General features: G+C 40.2%; 2 protein-coding genes across 2 annotated transcripts; one reads left to right on the top strand and one right to left on the bottom strand.

The window, feature by feature from the left end:
- The first annotated feature begins 4,751 nt into the window (after positions 1-4,751).
- LOC128693974 (cuticle protein 7) lies at positions 4,752-5,971 on the top strand. The gene is made up of 3 exons (XM_053783926.2): positions 4,752-4,775; positions 4,892-5,089; positions 5,437-5,971. The coding sequence occupies exons 1-3, from the start codon at positions 4,761-4,763 to the stop codon at positions 5,722-5,724; spliced, it is 501 nt and encodes a 166-aa protein (XP_053639901.2). The 5' UTR covers positions 4,752-4,760; the 3' UTR covers positions 5,725-5,971.
- A 2,441-nt stretch (positions 5,972-8,412) lies between these two features.
- LOC128693979 (pro-resilin-like) lies at positions 8,413-22,906 on the bottom strand. Its single transcript, XM_053783939.2, has 3 exons — positions 22,884-22,906; positions 22,464-22,733; positions 8,413-10,488 (listed from the first exon to the last, which is right to left on the bottom strand). The coding sequence occupies exons 1-3, from the start codon at positions 22,893-22,895 to the stop codon at positions 10,204-10,206; spliced, it is 567 nt and encodes a 188-aa protein (XP_053639914.2). The 5' UTR covers positions 22,896-22,906; the 3' UTR covers positions 8,413-10,203.
- Between the last annotated feature and the right edge of the window lie 1,907 nt (positions 22,907-24,813).

Consider the following 24,813-nt stretch of genomic DNA (forward strand, 5'->3'; position numbering starts at 1 on the left):
TCTTATAAATAACAAAAAAGGCACAATACCGTGACTGGAACGATACACAAATAACCCACACATAAAAGAGAGAAGCTTACGACGACGTTTCGGTCCGACTTGGACCATTGACAAAGTCACACTAACCAGAGGTGGAGCAGGACGGCTATATAGGCAGGAAGAGGTGGTGGTAGTAATAGTAGTAGTAGTAGTAGTAGTAGTAGTAGTAGTAGTAGTAGTAGTAGTAGTAGTAGTAGTAGTAGTAGTAGTAGTAGTAGTAGTAGTAGTAGTAATAGTAGTAGTAGTAGTAGTACAAGAGTTGTATATAATACCGACAAGATGAAATTAAGACACATGCACAACACCCGGGCATCCCCATCATAGACGTCCACAACAAAGACAACCAGACGCCGCACATGTGTCTTAATTTCATCAGTAGTTGTAGTAGTAGTAGAAGAAGAAGAGGTAGTAGTAGTGGTAGTGGTAGAAGTGGGAAATAAAAAGGACGAGCCAGTCAAATACAAAGGAAGGGGAGCACTGCAAGAGAGCTAGATGCCCACAGAGGGAGAGCCAGTCAAATACGCACAGAGCTAGTGCCCACAGAGGGAGAGCAAGCGCACAGAGGTGCGTGAAAGGGAAGTGGTGAAATAAATGAAGAAGGAACAGAAACACGAGACAGGAGAGAGAAAGACAACCCAGAGGAGAAAAGGAAAGAGGAAAGGGGAAGAGGAAGAAGAAGAAAAAGAAAAAGAGAAAATGAAGATTCAGGTTAAGTCACGGGTGTTCTGAAGATTGGAGCATTTTACAATGTAGTGGGAGAGGAAGGCATCTACAGAGACGAAGCCAGGGCTAAGGTTCATACAAGGAAAGTTGTGTATTAGAGAGGATTCAACTAGACGGCGACTGTTCGAGTTGGAAGTAGGGAAGACAGTTTTAGCAGAAGACCAGTCAATAGGATGGCTATGAACTCTGACGTGACAGAAAAGAGCATTGTTAGTGTCGGCAAGCCTAACACTATTTTTGTGCTCCCTAAGTCTGTCAGAAAGAGATCGACCAGTTTCTCCGAAGTATTGAAGAGGACAGGAGGAGCAAGAAATAGAGTAGACACCAGGAACATCTGTAGAGGGAGGAGAGGTATGAACGAGATTAGTGCGAAGAGTGTTAGTCTGGCGGAAGGTAAGCTTGATGTCTAAGGGACGGAGAGAATTGTTGAGATTAGAAAGACCGGAAATGTAGGGAAGGCAGAGGATAGAAGAGTTCTCATGAGTAGAGAGTTTGGGAGAGAAGAAATTGCGTTTAGCACGTGAGAGGGCAGAGTCTATGAAATGGGAAGGGTAGCCAAGACGGGAGAACGAATTATGAAGAGTGGAAATTTCTGCTGGAAGGAACTGAGGATCACAGATGCGGAGGGCACGGAGAAAGAGGGAGATAAGAACACTTTTCTTGACAGGGGAAGCATGACAGGAAAAGTAGTGAATGTACATGTCACTGTGCATAAGTTTACGGTAAACGGAAAAGGAAAAACCTGTAACTGAGCGGTGGACATGGACATCAAGGAAAGGAAGCAAGGAATTAGATTCCCATTCAGCTTTAAACTTAATGGAAGGGGCAAGATTATTAAGAGCTTCAAGAAAAGGTTGGAAGAGACTGGAGTCATGAGGCCACAGAGCAAAGATGTCATCCACATAGCGGAGCCAGAGTGAAGGTTGCACATCGATGGTAGGAAGAACAGTCTCGAAGTATTCCATGTAAAGATTAGCAAGGACAGGAGAGAGAGGAGAGCCCATAGCGACACCGAAGGTTTGAGAATAATATTTCCCTTGGAAGGAAAAGGAGTCCACACAGAGGCGGATCAGATCAAGAAAGACATCAGTGGGGATAGGGAGATGAAGAAACCCTTCATGGGCCTTCTCTCTAAGGAAATCAAGGACATCATCAAGAGGGACATTGTTCTTATGACATTCCTCAGGTCACGTGCGTCACACCTCACTCTCCGCCTATATATATAATGTCTTTCTACCTCTGTATGTTAGAAGTGATCAAGGTCCCAGGACCGAAACGTTTTCTAATAAATGTCATAGTGTTTGCTTACGTGTCTTTCTAAACCAACTTGTCGGTATTTATTACCAAGGTTTATACCAACTAAAATATTAAAATACACGTAGTCAATGTGATTAGTTGTGACTTCACGTCACCTCTCCAAGTACTTGGGTGTCCACTTTGTAAAATATGCCTTAAGAGCTCTAAGCTGGCCACTAAAAACAGTCGAATTGCTGCACATAGCACAGCTTTCTAATTTCCTTCGTTCGGATACTTGCTCTTGTAAGCATTAGCCACCAGGATGACACTAACACGGAGGACAGATTTACATGTGACGGACAGTTAGTTGAATCAAACTGGGTATTTCGGGCATGTGACACTATGATCCAACAGTCTTTAAAACATATTAGATGAGGTATTTGTATGGATGAGAAACACAGAGCGCCCTCTAAAAGGTGTGACAGTGACCGCCAGTAATGGCTAAAATATTGTAAAGTGTGGATGCGCCTTCTAGGCTGAGTGTTCCCATTATGTGGCCCAAACAGAATAACGTCGCAGCACACATAGGGTGTTCTTTCTTTGCAACTCATTTAGAACAGGGTAACCTCACACTATGGGTGCTCCCCCCCATGTAACTCACACAAAATAGGATAGCCGCACACCGCGATGCTCCCCACCGTATAACTCGCTCAGAACAGGGTAGCTACACAATGCTGGTGTGTCAAATTTTATTACACATTAAAAAAAAAATTCCTCCCCAGGTGTTGCATCCAGTATCCTTCACCCAGTGGTCAGGGACGGCTAGGTGTCAGAGGGGTCAACAGACGGCAAGGCTGTTACTCAGACCGTGACACTCACACACACAAAGGAGCGGACACAAACATTTATCATAAAAACAGTGCGTGTTCCTTCCCACAATACTGTACTTTACCTTCCCAAGGGAATGATAATAATGTCGGCAACTGCAAGAGAGTACTTCCATATCTTTACTCGCACATTTGCAAGCGACGTGTCTCAGTTGCTGTTTCTGCCTCTTAACGAGAGTGTACCGAACTCACTCCGTTAATATTCTTGAAATTTTGTATTGACTCTGCTTCCTCTGTTTCTTTGTTTATAGGTCATTCTAGTTCCTGAACACTATCAAGAACACTGAAACTTGCAAGAAGCCTGCAGTACCTGCTCTTGCTACCAGCTTAGACCGCAGTAAATAGAGCAGTCGAAGATGAGGAATAACGTATACACCAGAAGTTATATTTTAGTACATCAGCAGAACGTATTTACAGATATTTACGCTATATGGGTATGAGTTAATGAGCCAAAACATTAATAGTGTTTGGAGAAAGATTGTAAGTATGAGAACTCTCGCTACTATGGCTATTCAACACCCATGCAGAGGACGGATTCTGGTACAGTTAACCAGCTAGAGGCTCGTGAGAGTCTGGTAGTCCAGGTTGCCACTAAACAGGAAATAATTGCACTTTTACCCCTCCTCCTCCTTCCTCACTCTGAATAGCTTAATGTTGAGCACCCGTGTACACATTTGCCTCTCTAACACTCTTTCCTTGTCCACCTTACCAAGACCTATGAGTATTTTGAAGATCGGAATCATGCCCCCTCTGATACTTTTAACTTCTAATGTCAGTTTTTTTCTGGAATCTACTTACAGTTTATAGTTTCACTGTGAAACTCCTCAATTTCTTTAGTTTCTTGACATTTTTTTATTAAATGTGTTTCATTGAGGAATTATATTTTCTATATCCTATATAAAAAGCAAACTGGAAGCAACAGAGTCAATGAAATCGATTATCGGGAAAGAACATAAGAATGTAGGAAAACTGCAGTAGGCCTGCTGGCCCATACTGGGCAAGTCCTTCTCTAAACCAACTATTCCCACACCCTACTCGTTCTACCTTCCAAGACACCCAAGAAATAACTTCAGTACCTCAGGTACTAATGTATATTATGAACTACAGTTGGCCTAAAAATGATCCTTGTGGAACGCCTAAATCATTCTGGACCAGCACCAATGGGGTCAAGCAATAATTCCAGTTAGACTGAGGGAATATTTATATATTTATATTAGCGCAAATTAATGTCTGATTTATATCAATTTCATCTAGTCCCATTTAGTCTACTCTGATATTGTTGCATAATTTCAGAACACCTAATAACAATTACTGCTCTCTGAACGTTATTTTATGCACTATAATATGTAAGTGACGCAAGTAGTCATTGATTTTAAGATGTCTAACTCCTTGACAGTGAGTAATCTAATTAATTAGGGTTTAAAATCTGTAGGAGACCATACTGTGAAAAGCTTTTTCGAGTAGTAGATATAATAGGAAGTAGACCAAATGGAAATGGAAGATATGGAATGTTATTAGTGATATATATCTGGCAAGTAAATGTTTGCAGCCAAATATATCACAAGTGAATATCTGCAGTTATATACACTGCAGGTGAATATCTGCAGTTATATACACTGCAGGTGAATGTCTGCAGTCACATACCTGGCAAGAAGTGAATGTCTGGAGTCATATACCTGGCAAGTGAATGTCTGCTTTGATATCCGATGCAAGTGCATATGTAGCGTTATAGCCTTGAGCAAAAATGGAGCACCAAGTAAATTGTGTTTGTTACCACAAGAGTTCAAAATTTAAGACCCGCCGCGCATGCGCAGTGGTGTGACTCAGGGTATATAACGCACGTCTAGTCTGGACTGGACCACATAACCCTCCAGGATGGCAATCAAGATTGTAATAAGTTCCTCTACTCCAGTTGCAATATTTCCAGTGGAATTGTATCACATAATTAAACCTGTGTATATGCAGATGTGAAATCGTAAGCTTTATCTGTAATCTGTTTGTTGCAGATGATAGCGTTGTTGATGGGAGTTGTCTCGGCTACAGGGTTGGTTGCGGCTCCAGGCCGCTTGCGTCTCGTTCGGGAACTGTTACCATACTCAACGGCAGTCCACCCTGGACCGTTCACAGGCGTCAAATCTTCGCATCTCAACGGACTGCTGCCCCACGGACCTATTGGTTATTCTGGAAAACCTATTGAATACAGTGTAAGTTATTACCAGCTTAATGCACAAGTATAATTATCATTCACCTAATTCCAATGACTCCCTGCGTCATTTGTGCTATGCTCTGACCATCTTATTTTTAGATTTAAGCATTAGTAGCACTACATATAAGATTCTCCATGGGGAAGTGGAGAAGAATCCTTCCTGTGTAAGCCATGCGTGTCGTAAGAGGTTACTAAAATGCCGGGAGCAACCCACAAGTAACCCCTTCTAAGATACAATTTACTGAACATAAGAGGAATTAAAGCTTTCGTTTCAGTGGGAGATGGCTGGTGTGTTAAAAAAAGTGAGGTCTACGTTGAGCAGGATATTTTCTGTAAACTTTTCAGAAACCTCAATACAAATTCGACTACGCTGTGAGCGATGACTACACCGGCTCCCACTTCGGCCACGCTGAGGAGAGAGACGGCTACGTTACCAAAGGAAAGTACTTCGTGCACCTCCCCGATGGTCGCATTCAGACCGTCACCTACTACGCTGACAAGACTGGCTACCACCCTACCATTACCTATGAGGGCAAGGCCCATTACCCCTCATACGGAGCGGCTCCTTACGTCAAGCCTGCCTATAAAGCCCCTGTAGGAAAATATGGAACTCCGACTCCTGCGTACTTCTAAGTGGTTTTTTTTATATATAACAAAATTTGATTCACTGCTGCTGCTCCATTCTCTGTGGGAACAAAATCTTGCTATATATACTTGGTATATTCCATCACGCAGGATGGGCCTTATACATTATATTGAGATAAGTCAGTCTTAGATGAGTCAGCTACTACGTAGCTATTTAAAGATTTTGTTTCTGCAGCGCTGGAAAAACTTTTATAAGGGAATTACCATGTTTCTGGATGTCTACCACTTATATCGTGGAATATATATATATATATATATATATATATATATATATATATATATATATATATATATATATATATATATATATATATATATATATATAGAAGGGGAGGGACTATATTTTTATATGTAAATATATACATACATCAATATAGAAACAATTCATATTCATTAACGTAATAGGGTCTCGACACAGTATAACAACACAGTACGCTTGAACTTGTACTGTCCTCGTGACAACCAGCCTCAGCATCACTGGCCTCGCGACAACCAGCCTCATCATCACTGGCCTCGCGTCAACCAGCCTCAGCATCACTGGCCTCGCGTCAACCAGCCTCAGCATCACTGGCCTCGCGACAACCAGCCTCATCATCACTGGCCTCGCGTCAACCAGTCTCGTCATCACTGGCCTCTCGACAACCAGTCTCATCATCACTGGCCTCGCGTCAGCCAGCCTCAGCATCACTGGCCTCTCGACAACCAGCCTCAGCATCACTGGCCTCGCGACAACCAGCCTCAGCATCACTGGCCTCTCGACAACCAGCCTCAGCATCACTGGCCTCTCGTCAACCAGCCTCAGCATCACTGGCCTCGCGACAACCAGCCTCAGCATCACTGGCCTCGCGTCAACCAGTCTCATCATCACTGGCCTCGCGTCAACCAGCCTCAGCATCACTGGCCTCGCGTCAACCAGTCTCATCATCACTGGCCTTGCGTCAACCAGTCTCATCATCACTGGCCTCGCGACAACCAGCCTCATCATCACTGGCCTCGCGTCAACCAGTCTCATCATCACTGGCCTCTCGTCAACCAGCCTCAGCCTCAAGCAACTCAATAAACAGACGGTATTCCGATTTCCTCAATTTCTGACCGAGCTCTAATATAACACAAAGTATACAGTTCTCCACAAATTCTCTGCTTTATAACTTGCCATGTTACGTACTGGTCCCTAGCTTAACAAAAAAAAAATAATCATCCAAGAAGTTCAAGTATATCACGAGGATTTGTCTTCTAGATGCAATTATCGGATACCTACCTTGTGCCTCTCACCTTGCTCTTATTGATAAATGGGGGTAAAGCTTGATTTCCTGAGTCGTGGATACCTCAGTTTACCCTTGAAAGTTCTCACACACTGTATATGAGGTTTTCGTTGCTGGTTCCTAAAGAGAATATTTAATTTTTTCAGGGTGTTTAAAGAATTTCTGAAGGTCTTATTGGAGGTTATTATTATTATGTATTATATAGCTTGTCATAGGAAAGCGCTAAACGGTAAACTGCATTATTAACTCGGAGTGCTGGTAACAGTGTGCTCCAGGAAAGCCAGTCAGTTTGGCTTATTTCCATCCAGGTCCTTTGATCCACTTCCCCAGGATGTGACCCTCAAGACTCAGTCAGCCATCTCCCAGGTACCTACTTACTGATAGGTGAACAGGAGTAACTGCTCTGCCCTACGATCGAACATGGGTTCTTCAGTTGTGAGTCGATAGCACTTCCAGGTGTGGTCAAGGAAGAGAAAGGGGAGTGCTTAGGTAGTTCCTTGAATCATGATCCTTGTACCAGCATCAAGGCACTGATTGTTGATGTCTTGATCGCATTATAATGCAATTGTCTTCACTGTATAGGAAACAGCTTAATCAAATTTTGTTTCTTTATTTGCACCAACTAATTTGTGTCCCCGATACAACTCAGCATCACCTGCGATACGTACGGAAGTGAGAAAGAAGGTATCGGTCGCATCACTGATGTACGACACACGAGAGGTGGTCGTGAGACAAAACCTTGTGAGACACACCTAACAACGTGTCTCATAATCCATCACAACTTTGCTCCTTAATTAATAACACCAGTTACCATAACACGACACTTTATATTGTCTCTTAACAAAATGCACAACCATTTTAAAACAATGCAGTAATTCCTCATAGAATACCCTGAAATAATAATAGTAATAATAATAATAATAATAATAATAATAATAATAATAATAATAATAATAATAATAATAATAATAATAATAAAAATAATAATAATAATAATAATAATAATAATAATAATAATATTAATAATAATAATAATATTAATAATAATAATAATGATAATAATAATAATAATAAAATTAATAAAGTTGAAACTAATGGTAATAATAATAATTAATAATAATAAAAATAAAATTAATAAAATTGAAACTAATAGTAATAATAATAATAATAATAATAATAATAATAATAATAATTATTATTATTATTATAATAATCTCATACTGTTAAAACATTTAAGTTGTTAGAAAAGGACTGCAGAGTAAGTAATCCTGCTGAGTTGAGTAAGATGGTTTTTCTTAACAAAAGGTAAATTTACTCAGAACCTTTACTGAGAAGGTTCCAAGTCATTAAACAAGATTATATTTACTACCGTAAATGTAATCTTGGTATGGAGCCTTCTTGAAAAATACTAATATTTCCATGTGAAAAGTAAACAGTGGAGCTTGACCAGAGTTAGTGATCCTTCCCTAAAGTTGAGATTCACCAGAGATGTTGTAAGTCACTTAAACTCTTTGGTGCAGACAGTACTTGAAGCCCTGGTAAGTGTTATGATTGTAGGGGGTACTGAAAGAGTAACAGCAACAGTGTACTATTTTGAAAAAAAAATACCACGGGTGGGGCTAGAACCCGCGATCAGAGAGTCATAAAACTCCAGACCGACGCGTTAGCCACTGGGCCAGCTAGTTACAATAAGATTTATCCATCTAAGTATATTTCTACACCATAGGAAGGTTAGCATAGGCACCACTGTGACCACAAATGCAAGTTTTTACAGACGAATCTCCCGCTAGCGTGGCTGTGACGAACTCTAGCTCAAGTCAACCTCAAAGACGTCAACATGACTCACGAAATCGTAATGGTATGGTTTGTTTCCAATAGTGTCATTAAAATTTCGTGAGTCATACTCTCTTGAAGTCCCCCGGATAACAGCAGCGCAAAACAATCGACACCGCAACATGTAGAGACGCTCGAACATAGACAAGATAACAAACATAGGATTTAATTCTCTCACTGTTTCCAACAACTTACAACGAACCAGTCCTAAAATCCTAAAACTACCAGACCTTTGCTCTACGATAACTGTAAAAAGTTTTCAGTCCACGTTTCATAACGTTAATTATTCCCATCATTCACAGCCTTAGGATTAATTTATTTTTTCTCAGTGTCATAACGAATTGAATCCCTCGCATATATTGATGAAGGAGTCTCAGCACGACACCACAGTCGGTCTTTCTTACTTAACGTTGTAATTTTGTTCGCGAATATACCTGAATTATGGACAGTAAGGCTTTTAACAGGGAGGTACACAAGAGAATAATAGAAAAGTGAATGCTCATGGAAGCAAAGATAATTTCTGCTGACTGATAGACAACCCAGAGTTGGCATAAATGAGAAGAAATCAGAATGAGAAACAATACAAATCGTGTTACACTGAGGTCGGAGTTGGATTCTTTCTCGTTTACAATTAATTTTAATGTCCAAGATAAAGGCGCTTTTAGTAAGAAACACCAGCGGCAGCTATTAAATAATATATACCCAAAGGACACCGAATTCTTGTTGATAAGAAATCTGAAGCCAAGGCAACACATTTCAGTCATAACATTAATATATTTCCTTCAAATAAAGATGTGTGTGTTACCTCCAGTTTAATATTACAACAGATATGAGGTGCAGTTATGGTCTCCATATTGCTGAATGAGAGAAAAATTATTTTATGCGTGCAGAAAAACAAATGATTCATATTAATCTATGTAAGAAACATTTAATTTGAAGTGTATAAAATTCAGAGGATATTGTTGATAAATAATATAAATATTTAACTCCAGTTTTTTTAATTTAATTTAAATAAATCTGTAATAATAACAGTGCATATAACATATAATAATTTATAGCACAATCCTCACTATATTCCTGGAAATATTAATTAAAACAAGATTTACGAAATTTTTAGTGATTCCGCTTCTTCTGACGTGAAATAAAACAGGTGGGTAGAAAATATTTGTAATATTCCGCTAAATAAAATATCTGCAAATATTTGGTGAGAGAGAAGGATGCACAGAAAACAACAAGATTAAAGAAAGTTTAATTTATAATAGTCAACAAATAGTTATTTACTGCTTGCGCAATTTGCATAGCAACTCTATCCAGTAGAGTGATCGTTTAGGTCTGCATGATAGCTCTAGGAGTGGAAGACAAGCTAGGGTAATTATGGTGCATGGTACCTAGGCAGTGGGGTACCCGGTGCATGTACAGCAGCTGGGGGATGTACAGCGGCGGGGGCAACCTTGTGGTATGGATCGTTGTCGTAGTTGATGGTGGGATGATACCCAGTTTGGTCAGCATAATAGGTGACCGTCTGGACGCGGCCGTCAGGCAGGTGCACGAAGTACTGTCCCTCCGTCAAGTAGCCGTCACGGACCTCAGAGTGACCGAAGTGAGTGCCAGTGAGATCGTCATGGACAGCGTGCTCGAAATCATAGAATGCCGGGGTCTGAAATAAATGTAAATCTCACATATTTTAGATTAAAAAATACACAGACGCTAAAAACATGCCGACACTGGTACCAACGAACCCACTACGAGACAACAGAAGAAGTTACGAGGAGGCCTGACCTATTTCACACCCTGAAAAATGTGCACGTTGTCGAGGTGAGGCAGGAGAGTTCAGTACTCATCCCAACATTTGTTTCCTTTGTTACATATATAAATGTTAATCCTCATACTCTAGTGACCATTAATAAAATCAAGAATTTATTATGTTATTGATGGTCAACAGTATAACCTGTGAATAACAAATATGTGCAGTGAAATATACTTTGATTTCTGTAACGTGAAATATCAAACTTTTTAAAATCAGTGAAAAGAATTTTGTTCAGAAGCCAATGAAAATATTTTACGTCCATTGAATAGGGAGCGTCGCCCCTCTAAACCCCCGATAACATTTTCGGCCCCCCTAGAATTTCTTTAAATCCTCGAGATTAAAAGCTATAATTAGGATTAATCCAATAAAATGCCTTTCTGAACAATACGCAACAGAAAATGCAACAATTATCAATTATAATCTCCATCTGAATTAATAATTTGGTCTCATTTTTTGCAGGATCTCTTAACGACAAAAAAAAATTAGACGTAACTGCAGTGTAACCTTCAACTACACGATATTTTACTGGGTTAGAGCAAGAGATAGCTATATTTACCCATCACAACCTGGTGGCTAAAGCTCTCGCTTCAAACGTTGAAGGTCCGGGTTCGATTCCCGGTGAAGGGGTGGAAACAACGGGCGTATTTCCTTACACCGGTTGTCTATGTTCACCCATCAGCTTAAAATAGATACCTGGGTGTTAGTGGACTGGTGTGGGTCGCATCCTGGGGACAAAACTGACCTAATTTGCGGGAAATGCTCAGCATAACAAGCGACTTTCTATATAGTAGTATGTCATTAACCTCAGCTAGACCTGTATACCTTGTACATGTACTGGCAGTAAATAAAAATATATTATTATTATTATTATTATTATTATTATTATTATTATTATTATTATTATTATTATTATTATTCGTCGTAAGGGTCTATACCACAAGACAGATATTATACATGATGTGGTATAATGTATCAGCATAAGCTGGAAGACCTTCTATTATGTATTCTATTATGTGTTCAGTAGCTAAAACTCTTTTAGTGAAGATTAAAAAGGCACAGTAAGAACATAAGAAAGGAGGAACACTGCAGCAGGCCTGTTGGCCCATACTAGGCAGGTCCTTTACAATCCATCCCACTAACAAATACCATCTCACTAAGAATACCGTGACTGGTGCAATACACAAATGGGAGAGACTTATAACGACGTTTCGGTCCTACTAGGACCATTAACCAGCGTGTGTCTAGTTAATGGATCGAAATGTCACCATACGTTTCTTACCTTGTACGGGTTCTTTTCCTCTTCTATCAAGGTTAGAATTTCTGTTACCCGGAAAGTGCATTTATCCTGTCATACGAAGTTAGAGGAACCGATGAAATCACAGAGATGGGAGACGTTAGGAAGAGTCAACTGGTGATTACTGCCACCATGTAATAAATTCATTAACAAATCCTCCGTCTCACTGTACATGTCAAACACTACATACAAAATGAAAGTTGCAATTTTGTAGCTGAAACAATGCAAAAAAAAACTATTTCACATATTAGAGATAAGATTAAATGACATGGATCCTGGATCATTGTATCATTTTCAAGTCACGAATGGCATGATAATGGCGCAAGAAGGGTTGAAACTACGTCTAGTTTCACCTTAAATTTATGGTTTAGTTACTGTACACACACCACAACTTTTGAGTACAAGAAATATAATTTGTTTTCTCAACACAACGTATTCCAACAGTATGGTAGTCAAAGTGTCTTAGATTACGAAGGTACTGAAGCTTCTTAAAACGTATGCAGAGATGTTTTAAATAAGATTCTCAGTGAATGCAGGACACACACTGCCTGCAGAACACGCACTGCCTGCAGGACACACACTGCCTGCAGGACACACACTGCATGCAGGACACAGAGAAGAGGACAAGGACAAGGCCAGAGTCAGCAGAGTACAACCGGAGCAGAGCAGAGTATCAAGCGAAAGCACATACAGAACCATCCACAGAACCTCACAACCAAACACGCTATCCCAACACAAACCACAATTCACACTTACAGCCCCCACCCCACACTACGCCGTAGAATCCCACAGCACACTGCCAGGTCCCCCATCCTCACAGACCCCCGAGAATACAGTGTTGGAGAGGAAACTGAAGGTATGGTACATCAAAGCTGATGGAATAACGAATAAGTGGGAGGAATGTCTCGAAAGAGTCAAAGACGCATCGCCGGACATTATAGCTCTCGCAGAAACCAAGCTCAAAGGAATGATAACAGATGCCATCTTTCCAAAGGGATATCAGATTCTGAGGAAAGACAGAGGGAACAGAGGGGATGGAGGAGTGTCAGTGCTCATCAAAAACCAATGGGATTTTGATGAACTGGAGAGAGGAGACAGAGGAGAAGCAAGAGACTGCGTAATAAGAACACTTCTGTCTGGAGGTCCTAAGGTGGTAAGTGCAGTGATGTATAACCCACCACAGAACAGCAGGAGGCCAAGGCAAGAGCATGATGAGAGTAATAGAGCGATGGTCAGAAGGGCTCATATGAGCAGGGCAAGGCTACTGATTGTGGGTGACTTCACTCACGAGGAAATCGACTGGGAGAACCTGGAGCCACGTGGGCGCTCAGAAATGTGGAGGGCTAAGATGTTGGAGGTGGTACTCGAAAACGTCATGTACCAACACGTAAGGAACACTACAAGAGAGAGAGAGAAGAGGATGAACCAGCAAGACTGGACCTAGTATTCACCTTGAGTAGTGCAGATATTGAGGACATCACATATGAAAGAGTTCTTGGGGTCAGTGACCACGTGGTGTTAAGCTTCGAATACATAGTAAAGTTACAAGTGGAGAGGAAAGCAGGAAGTGCAGGACGAATGAAACCAAACTACAAGAGAGAGGACTACAGAGGCATGAAGAATTTCCTGTACGGGGTTCAGTGGGACAGAGAACTGGCAGGGAGGTCAGTAAACGAATATGTGACAACAATATACAAGGAAGCCGAGGAGAGGTTTGTACCCAAGGGTAACAGAAATAACGAGAAAGCCAGAATGAGCCCTTGGTTCACCCAGAGGTGTAGAAAGACCAAAACCAAGTGTGCTGGAGAATGGAAGAAGTATAGAAAGCAAAGGACCCGGGAGAATAAGGAGAACAGTCACAGAGCCAGAAATGAATATGCACAGGTTGTAGGGCGAAATGACAGTAGTTTGTTGGATTATGTATTAGTAGATAAAAGACTGTTGAGTAGACTTCAGGATGTACATGTTTATAGAGGGGCCACAGATATATCAGATCACTTTCTAGTTGTAGCTACACTGAGAGTAAAAGGTAGATGGGATACAAGGAGAATAGAAGCATCAGGGAAGAGAGAGGTGAAGGTTTATAAACTAAAAGAGGAGGCAGTTAGGGTAAGATATAAACAGCTATTGGAGGATAGATGGGCTAATGAGAGCATAGGCAATGGGGTCGAAGAGGAATGGGGTAGGTTTAAAAATGTAGTGTTAGAGTGTTCAGCAGAAGTTTGTGGTTACAGGAAAGTGGGTGCAGGAGGGAAGAGGAGCGATTGGTGGAATGATGATGTAAAGAGAGTAGTAAGGGAGAAAAAGTTAGCATATGAGAAGTTTTTACAAAGTAGAAGTGATGCAAGGAGGGAAGAGTATATGGAGAAAAAGAGAGAGGTTAAGAGAGTGGTGAAGCAATGTAAAAAGAGAGCAAATGAGAGAGTGGGTGAGCTGTTATCAACAAATTTTGTTGAAAATAAGAAAAAGTTTTGGAGTGAGATTAACAAGTTAAGGAAGCCTAGAGAACAAATGGATTTGTCAGTTAAAAATAGGAGAGGAGAGTTATTAAATGGAGAGTTAGAGGTATTGGGAAGATGGAGGGAATATTTTGAGGAATTGTTAAATGTTGATGAAGATAGGGAAGCTGTGATTTCGTGTATAGGGCAAGGAGGAATAACATCTTGTAGGAGTGAGGAAGAGCCAGTTGTGAGTGTGGGGGAAGTTCGTGAGGCAGTAGGTAAAATGAAAGGGGGTAAGGCAGCCGGGATTGATGGGATAAAGATAGAAATGTTAAAAGCAGGTGGGGATATAGTTTTGGAGTGGTTGGTGCAATTATTTAATAAATGTATGGAAGAGGGTAAGGTACCTAGGGATTGGCAGAGAGCATGCATAGTTCCTTTGTATAAAGGCAAAGGGGATAAAAGAGAGTGCAAAAATTATAGGGGGATAAGTCTGTTGAGTGTACCTGGTAAAGTGTATGGTAGAGTTATAATTGAAAGAATTAAGAGTAAGACGGAGAATAGGATAGCAGATGAACAAGGAGGCTTTAGGAAAGGTAGGGGGTGTGTGGACCAGGTGTTTACAGTGAAACATATAAGTGAACAGTATTTAGATAAGGCTAAAGAGGTCTTTGTGGCATTTATGGATTTGGAAAAGGCGTATGACAGGGTGGATAGGGGGGCAATGTGGCAGATGTTGCAAGTGTATGGTGTAGGAGGTAGGTTACTGAAAGCAGTGAAGAGTTTTTACGAGGATAGTGAGGCTCAAGTTAGAGTATGTAGAAAAGAGGGAAATTTTTTCCCAGTAAAAGTAGGCCTTAGACAAGGATGTGTGATGTCACCGTGGTTGTTTAATATATTTATAGATGGGGTTGTAAGAGAAGTAAATGCGAGGGTCTTGGCAAGAGGCGTGGAGTTAAAAGATAAAGAATCACACACAGGGTGGGAGTTGTCACAGCTGCTCTTTGCTGATGACACTGTGCTCTTGGGAGATTCTGAAGAGAAGCTGCAGAGATTGGTGGATGAATTTGGTAGGGTGTGCAAAAGAAGAAAATTAAAGGTGAATACAGGAAAGAGTAAGGTTATGAGGATAACAAAAAGATTAGGTGATGAAAGATTGAATATCAGATTGGAGGGAGAGAGTATGGAGGAGGTGAACGTATTCAGATATTTGGGAGTGGACGTGTCAGCGGATGGGTCTATGAAAGATGAGGTGAATCATAGAATTGATGAGGGAAAAAGAGTGAGTGGTGCACTTAGGAGTCTGTGGAGACAGAGAACTTTGTCCTTGGAGGCAAAGAGGGGAATGTATGAGAGTATAGTTTTACCAACGCTCTTATATGGGTGTGAAGCATGGGTGATGAATGTTGCAGCGAGGAGAAGGCTGGAGGCAGTGGAGATGTCATGTCTGAGGGCAATGTGTGGTGTGAATATAATGCAGAGAATTCGTAGTTTGGAAGTTAGGAGGAGGTGCGGGATTACCAAAACTGTTGTCCAGAGGGCTGAGGAAGGGTTGTTGAGGTGGTTCGGACATGTAGAGAGAATGGAGCGAAACAGAATAACTTCAAGAGTGTATCAGTCTGTAGTGGAAGGAAGGCGGGGTAGGGGTCGGCCTAGGAAGGGTTGGAGGGAGGGGGTAAAGGAGGTTTTGTGTGCGAGGGGCTTGGACTTCCAGCAGGCATGCGTGAGCGTGTTTGATAGGAGTGAATGGAGACAAATGGTTTTTAATACTTGACGTGCTGTTGGAGTGTGAGCAAAGTAACATTTATGAAGGGATTCAGGGAAACCGGCAGGCCGGACTTGAGTCCTGGAGATGGGAAGTACAGTGCCTGCACTCTGAAGGAGGGGTGTTAATGTTGCAGTTTAAAAACTGTAGTGTAAAGCACCCTTCTGGCAAGACAGTGATGGAGAAGAAGGGAGGACCCGCGACAATACGAAGATGACATAGTAGCGAAAGCCAAATCTGACCAGAAGCTGTTGTACAGCCACATCAGGAGGAAAACAACAGTCAGGGACCACGTAATCAGGCTGAGGAAAGGAGGAGAGATCACAAGAAACGACCGTAAAGTATGTGAGGAACTCAGCATGAGATTCAATGAAGTGTTCACAGAGGAGACAGAAGGGACTCCAGAAAGACAGAGAGGTGGGGTACACCATCAACTGTTGGACAGCTTGGGACAAAACTGACATGAAATGCTCTGCATAACAAGCGGATTTCTACATAGTAGTATGTCATTGATGTCAGCTAGTTTGAAATCGACCAGAAGAGGTTTTTCCCAGTTATCACCAGGAGACCGACAGTTCCTCGATGGAGACTCCTTAAAGTGATTGCTTAAATTTGTTCTTTTTTTTTTCTTCCTCCAACTTTTTCGTTTTCATTTTTCTTATACCTCGAAAAAAATCTCATTCAGTCAGTTTTAAGTTTTTCGATGCATCTGCATGGTAACTAGAGCTAAATTCTTTGAACAACTGGCTCTCTTGTCCCATGACCAAAGTTTCTGTACTTATTTCCAGCATCCTGGAATGGTTCTGATAACTTCTAAAACCCTCAGTGGCATATCTTCGGGCATTAAACAGAAGATTCTTCCTAAATCGACGACAGTGGAGATGACATTCAAATTTATAAGTGCATATTTAACCATTGTATGTGTAAAATTGCGTGACATTTTTTATTCCCATTACATAACAATAAAAAAATTGCAGTTTACCTATCCTGAACGGTTTCAGTATTAATGGCTAATGTATCTTATGGGCAGGATAATACCCATTAAGTGTGTGTGACTAATTTGTCAGAACAATAAAATAGTTAATTAAACTTGAGAATGATTCATTAGATCGGCTTCAAATTTTCATCACTTGTGTGCTGTTACTGGCTGGCATAAGTCCCAATTTGCTAATTTTACTGAATATACAGTAATATTCATTTACACTCAGTTGCCACATTATTAGGTACGCCTGTACACCTCGTTAATGCAAATTAACGAGGAGGCAGCACTTCAATGCCTAAAAGCATTCAAACCTGGTCAAGAGGTTCGGTTGTTTATCAGATCTAAATGACTTGGACTGTGGAATCATTGTTGGTGCCAGACGAGGTGGTTTAAGTATCTCAGGCACAACTGATCTGGAATTTTCATGCGCAATTGTCTGTAGAATTTACAGAGAATTATGTGAAAGAACAAAACAACCAGTGAGCGACAGTTCTGTAAGCGAAAACGCCTTTTTAATAAGGTCAGAGAAAAATTGCCAGACTGGCTCAAGGTGACAGAAAGGTGACTGTAACTCAAATAACCACACGTTACAACAAATGTATGGAGAAGAGCATCTCTAAATGCACAAGATATCGAACCCTGAAGTGGATGACAGCAGCATCAGAAGACCACACCAGGTTCCACTCCTGTCAGCTAAGATCAGGAAACTGAGGCTACAGTTGTCACAGGCTCACCAAAACTGGACAGAAGAATGAAGAATGAACTGAAGAATGAACTGAAGAATGTCACTTCTGATCAATGCTAAATCACTGTGTGGGACTTCACTGTGTTATCATTTAATAAATCTTGCGATTTCTGAGTGCCACGTCCAGTTGCCTGATAATGCAGTTCTTACTGGATTCAAACTTAATGTGCTGGTGTATTTTAGGATATTGTTCCCTCTCAGATAACAAGAGAATTCCTTTTTAATTAAGCAGCCCCAAAGCTGGTGCTTCTTAGCTGAAGATTTGAGTTAGTTTAGTGCTGTGTATGTATTACTTTATCATTTTATTGAAAAACATTAGGATATTAGTGTTTATGTGATAACTCGTAACTACCAAATGTGACACGCATTAAGTCTTCATCGTTAATACTTAAGTGCGTTAGAAACTTACGCCGAACTCTTCACTGGGCTTTTCTTGCGTACTGACCTACGGAGACATGGGGTTAGGCGGCACTGGGATACCTTTCTCGGGACGAGCAGTAGCCAAAATTCATCTACTTTAAAAACAGGCTTACTATGGGCTCAAATCCTGCCCGTTCCATGAGAAGGTATTATTAACCACCTTATAAAATTAATAAATTTTCACCTATATAGATTAAGTTAACAGGGTGTCATCTTTTTTCATGAGATGCAGCCGCCACTACGATTCAAGCCGATCACAAAACACAAATATTTGAGTTAAATCATCGAAGAAATATCAAACTATTGTAAAATAAAATTAGGAAATAGGTATCAACGCTTTCCAATAGCCGATCAGACGAAGCTTCCTCAAGTTATTGCACGGGAACTAAAAACCATGAATTCTTTATGTAAAACTGACCAGAGGGTATTCGAAAAAAACGCCAATAGTTGTTTAAAACGTTCCATCCTTTCAGAACACCAACACTGAAGATATAAACCTAGTTATCAGGTTTAAATTTTCAAGTTATGAACGAAAACCTCGAAGGAAAAATGTTTATCATTAGACGTCCAGATAAAGGTTCGTCTTCGAGATTATTTATCAAAGACGGTGATAATATAAATGTTCAACCCGAGGATGGGATAGTTTTTGCTAAACTGAGTAAGTATGGTGAGTACAATCACAGAGGCAGCAACTGTGTATCTGTACTTGTATAATTAATAAGAAACATGTGCAACATCTGGGTATCTTGTAAAATTACCCTGATGCTTCGCATGTGTCTAAGTCATCTCCTCGGTAGTTAATAACATTGATATACAGAGTACAAGTATTTCAGGACTCAAATGAGTAGTTCTATTTTCAATATGGCTGAATTTGGATCAACTTTATTCTCTGAAACTGCAGGAGATACGTATCCAAATATTGTCAATGAACTCTACTAAATTTTAAAAAAAAATAAATACCAGTAGTAATTTCGTTATTTTCACACGATCAATTGAGAGATATTCTGTTAGCTTTCAATCATGATACTGAAAATTTATTGAAAATACCTGTATCCCTAGAAATTATTTCTTCACCAAAGAGGATATTATTGCTGGATAAATTGCCGCTTGGCTGGATTTTGACGACGACTCCACACCAGGAAACATTCAGAACCTACAAACGAATGTTTATACCTTCTTACCTACCAAAAGGCCAATATTTTTTTTTCACCTTATCTAATTATACTATGGGGAAAACTGTCGAGTATCATCCGTGAACAAAGTGCAGTTATCCTCTGTAAAAAATAATCGTGAATTATCTGTGAGCTAACAGTCGTGTATTGCCTGTGAACAAACTATCGTGTATCGTCTTTTAAAAATTTTCATGGATTGTCTATCAGCAAACTAATCATCTATTACAACAACGTGCATCCCTTATGTTAATGTGCTAAAGAAAACAAATGCCCTCTCTGATGTTAATATGCTCAGGAAACTATCGAAACCCTTGCACAGCTCTCAGGATTTTCTTCGCTACAGGTGAACACATCTCTGAATGGATTATCAAAACTAGAACTGACCGAATTAATAAAATATACGACCTATCTCAAATAAGAAAATAGCAACACATTCCTATACAATAATTATAATAATAATAATACAATGCTCTAATCCCAGAAGAGTCATGTAACAGTTGAAGCTCCCGACTTATTTTGAGAATTGACTAGTCATCACAAATTCATGGTCTCAAGACACATTTATTGTAGGTGAAACTAAGGAGGTAAGTCTTTCATACCAAATCACTTAAACAGAGGAGCTGAAACAGAAGTTTCAGTCCTCTTTCACAAAGATCTCTTCTTATATCATAGGAAATTACTCCTTCCCAAATCACTGTCCTTCATTATTTTCTCTAAACACCTCTAGATGAAAAAAAAGTCACAGCTTAATTTTAAAGCCACGTATGAACTCTAAGTTATACAGTTTCTTTAGTCACACAACATTCTCTTCCCCAAATTATTTACGTCGCTGAATCCGTCCAATAATCCACTGGTGCAGTTGGTAATGACAATGTTATCAGGACGATGGTCCCTGTACGATAATTAGAGCGCATCAACAAGCACATTTCCACATTTAAAACTGAACTCTCCGCTTTGTATACTTCTTACACTCCTATGTATTCACGAATTCAAAGTTGACGCCTTAAATGTAACTGATTCATGATCATCCATACATGCTCTTAACCCTGTGAGGCACTTTTGTGACATGTTCATGTCAGGAACCAGACGCGAGTCTAGTAAATTTATAGACAATGAAGTTTGAAAAATTTTTGCTGGTTCCCTCTCACTTTCGTTTTCAAATGCGTGATAGAACTGATTTACTGTCAAAGGCTTATGCGCTGATTACAGTTTTGGGTCATCCAAAAGTGGTTTCTTTGCAATATGTCAGTAATTCGGAATTAAATTCATGTGGTGGTCCTTGAATTGAGACAGGGAGACTGACACCAGACATTTACAATCATTCTCTCAGGCAGGAACAGCCACATATGGAGTATCCAAGCTGCTCAACAGCCTTAAAATCCAAAGATTGATGGATTGAACACATCGACTCCAGGCTAAGGGACTGATTACTTAATTCTCCTCCTCATCTTTCACCGTTTTTCTCTGTATTGGACTGAAGAAGCCACTAGCTGGCGAAACGTTTCCTCAATAAGGATTTCCAAATGTTGCATAAGCGCCTCATTCTTCAAACATCCTTATGACCCACCACAGCAGCAGTAGACCAACCAACTACACTAGTGAGAACATTTTTGAGCATAATTCAAGCTTATCTCATTAATGCGCAACACGCCCAGCATCCATCATTACAAAAATCAATAAAATAAAATAGCACAGTCTCCATTAGATGAACTTCCCAGATGATATCCCAACCTCGGAGGTTTTCTTGCTTATCCCTGCTAGTAATACCTAAGAAAATACACCAACTTTTCTTACAGCAGAGACAAACACAAATGAGACAAGCACACTGGGAAGCAAGCACTCTACAATAACATCAGCAACAGAAGATACAAGCACATCGTGGAGCATATACCAACAAACTTAATTCTTCACACAGCTATTGACCATAATGAACCAATTGCCATAAAGGTATACGAAGAGGATCGGTCGCGTACGCAAAGTGTTGGATCCCTTAATGAACCATGGAGAAATTATCTTATAAAGGCAATTGAAGCCAATGGAAAACACAATACCAAGTCTCAGGGCTACTAGGAGTTTCATAAAATTTTACTACACTGTTGGTTGTTATGCTGCCAGCCATCGACTCGGCTACAAGACTCTCTGGGAGCTTATACTACCTACTGATATACCTACTGTTAAAAAATATTTAGTTTGCCAGCGGAACTGCTGTCGCATCCTGCGTCATTATGTACTTCAATGTGATAAAAAAAAAAGGTATTTTGAAAGAACTCATTCACAAATACTCAAGAAATGTGAACATTTTATCGACGGAGGCCTGGTCACAGACCGGGCCGCGGGGGCGTTGACCCCCGAAACTCTCTCCAGGTAAACAGCTGAGTATTACTTGCAATTCTGGAAAGAGACCACAACTTTGCCTATTGCTGATAACTTGCTGTAATTTAGTTTAAAACAACAATAACTTGCTTGGCAAACAAAATTTGGGTAAGTATTAATAATTGCAAATAAACTACAATATAGTTTATTTGCAATTAATTTCTGGCAAGACAGTGATGGAGTGAATGATGGTGAAAGTTTTTCTTTTTCGGGCCACCCTGCCTTGGTGAGAATCGGCCAGTGTGATAATAATATAAAAAGAATAAAGGTTACGTGAGGGATTTCACGAGTGTGTAAAAACCCGTTACTATTGTTTCTATGTAAATTTCAGAACAGTTTACTACTGATGAAATTTGTTTGGGTAGTATAATTGTTTGGGTCCTGCAACTAGACCTATTATATGCTTTTGTAATCTTTTCACTACCCCCTACCAGGATGGGTATGGAGTCCATAATAAAGTTATCAACTAACAAATTTCTCAAGGCCAGATATTGATAAAGGATCTCGTCACTGACAATTACCTTGTCTGGCCGCAAAGTAACTAACAGTTATTGCTAAAAATATATATTCCTGGTGTATAGGGAATTGTAATATGAATACAAAAAGTAAAGAATCAATAAATAATATACTCACATTATGATAGGGGTCCAGATAGCCAGGTAACCCAGCAGGGTAGCCCAGCTTACCGTAGGGAAGAGGACGAACACCGTGGATGGGTGCACCAGGGTGTGTATAAGCACCAGGGTATACGTGTCCAGCAGGGTGTAGAGGTCTATGCAAGTAACGGTGCCCTGCTAGGTGGGGAGGGTACTGGAGATAGGGTCTGGTGTAATAGCCACGTGATGTCGGAGCCAGCCTCTTTGTCTCCGCCAAAGAGCCCACCATCAACGCTATCAGGCAACTCTGCACAGGAGCAGTAAAATGTATTCATACATTGTGCAGTTTCTGTTATAGTGGGAACATTTGTTCCCACATATCACTGCCAGAAATAATCACAATGGGAGGTTATTTCAAAAATGCATGTGTAACAAAACTAGGAATAAGTCGAGGTACCCTGAGCATCATTGTGTTGCAGGTACAGCAAGAGAGTGTGTGGAGAAGCTGAGCTCTCACTGTTTATATACTTACCGCCAGACGCCCGCGCATGCGTGACAATAAAGATATGCAATTTGAAGAAGATGAGAAATGTTCCTTTCATAAAAAGATAAAAACAGCAGACATCTCATTCACACTCAAGATTATACGAATTTTAATCCAAACTATCCATAATTAAGCATTTTCGCCACAGGTATAACAATAGAGTGTCAGCTGCTATGTAATTCATAGTCCCATCTGTTCATTATCCTCCGTGTATATGCATGCTTTAATTTATATGTCTGTCGCTGCCGGATGTCTGAGATATTGTGCAAGTTCTTCCTGTACTATGGATGCTCCTTTGTGGAAAATTTAACTGCATTTTTCATTTATTTTTTTCTTTTGAAGGAAGCGAATATTCTGCCAAAATTTACTCAGGGTTTTAAAAAATTCTTGAGAAATGGAGAATATGTAATTAAATAGATGAACAAAATAAATACACCTTGAATTCGATCGAATATTGTCCGAGTAGCTATAACGAATTATTATTTATTGTATTTTCTTATTTTTTATTAATTTTGTGAGGTATATATGTCATTGTTTCTAGTGTTCAATGGAACAGTGCTTGACTCATGTTCATTGGACCAATGAACGTGGCTGTTGTTCACTGATACCAGAAGGATACTTGAATGATGGTTTCGGGGGTTATCTCTCCCCAGACCCGGTTCCAGACCATGCCTCCTGGTGAATGAAGACATGATCAACTAGGTTGCTAATGCTGGCTGCTCGCAGTAAGAACCATAGTCAGGCTGATCATGAACTGATTTGAGGAACTTATTAAGTTACTTCTTAAGGAGAGCCAGCCAGAGGTCTGTTGATAATCCTCCTAGTGTATGAAGGGAGACTGTTGAACAGTCTTGAGCTCCTTACACTCTCGTTATCTCTTCGTGTTCTCACGACACGCCTGCTTTTTATTGGTTGCATTTTGCACCAGCAGCAGAGCCTTCTGCTTTCGTAGGGAGGGATTTCCGTGTGCAGATTCGGCCCCAACCCTTCTAGGATTTTCCAGGTGTAAATTATGATATATCTTTCTCGGCTGCTTTCCATGGAATACAAATCGAGGGACTTTAAACACTGAAACTAATAAAGGTGTTTAACTGATTAATCCAGGTAGTGGAGGTTCTCTGTACATTCTCCAGATACACAGTTTATCCCACCTTTAAAGAGGGTGTTTGTCTTCATTTATCTAAAAAGAACAAGTTACTTAAAGAAGACCTTCATTACCTTGTCATCTTTTGTTTTGAAAGTTCTTGTTATCCATCCTCCCATTTTCCTCGCGGTTATGACAGTGACACTGATGATATCCTTGGAAGTTAGATTATATAGCATTATCTCTTCTAAGTTTTCATGATAGTTTCTCGTTCTATATGAATTAGTTTGGGATAGTTGTATACACCGTTCTAATATTTATTTTCTCTTTCCATAACTGAGTAACAGAAATTTGCCTTCAATGAACTTCATATTGTTTTCTGACGCCAAAGGGAAAGCTTGTTGATGTCGAAAGATCTGCAAAAGCTGAAGCTGTGGTATGAATTATAAGCCCGTTAGTGTCGCATATGAGGAAAACGAGGGAGGATGAGGAGGAGGAGGATGTGGAACTGTGTCGTGGGGAAGAGAGCTGGGTCAGTGTTCATGACTCTTGTCCACAGTGGCAGAATTCATGACTTCTGTTTACTGATTCAACGTTCATGACTGTTGCTCTCTGGGTTATTGTTCTTCAGTGATGTTTACTGAGTTAATTATCATGACTGCTGTTCGTGGAGATCAGTATTCATGACTATTGTTCAGTGGGACAATGTTCACAGGTATTGTTCAATGGGTCTGTCATGACTGTTGCTCAGTGAGTCAG

Source organism: Cherax quadricarinatus, chromosome 90, assembly GCF_038502225.1.
Source record: "Cherax quadricarinatus isolate ZL_2023a chromosome 90, ASM3850222v1, whole genome shotgun sequence".
In the NCBI taxonomy this organism is placed as follows: domain Eukaryota; kingdom Metazoa; phylum Arthropoda; class Malacostraca; order Decapoda; family Parastacidae; genus Cherax; species Cherax quadricarinatus.

Excerpts from the sequence above, each read along its gene's own strand:
- LOC128693974 (XM_053783926.2), top strand. Across the intron at positions 5,090-5,436 it reads GAAAACCTATTGAATACAGT|AAACCTCAATACAAATTCGA; the intron begins GTAAGTTATTAC and ends TAAACTTTTCAG.
- LOC128693979 (XM_053783939.2), bottom strand. Across the intron at positions 10,489-22,463 it reads ATCTGGACCCCTATCATAAT|ACCCCGGCATTCTATGATTT; the intron begins GTGAGTATATTA and ends CATTTATTTCAG.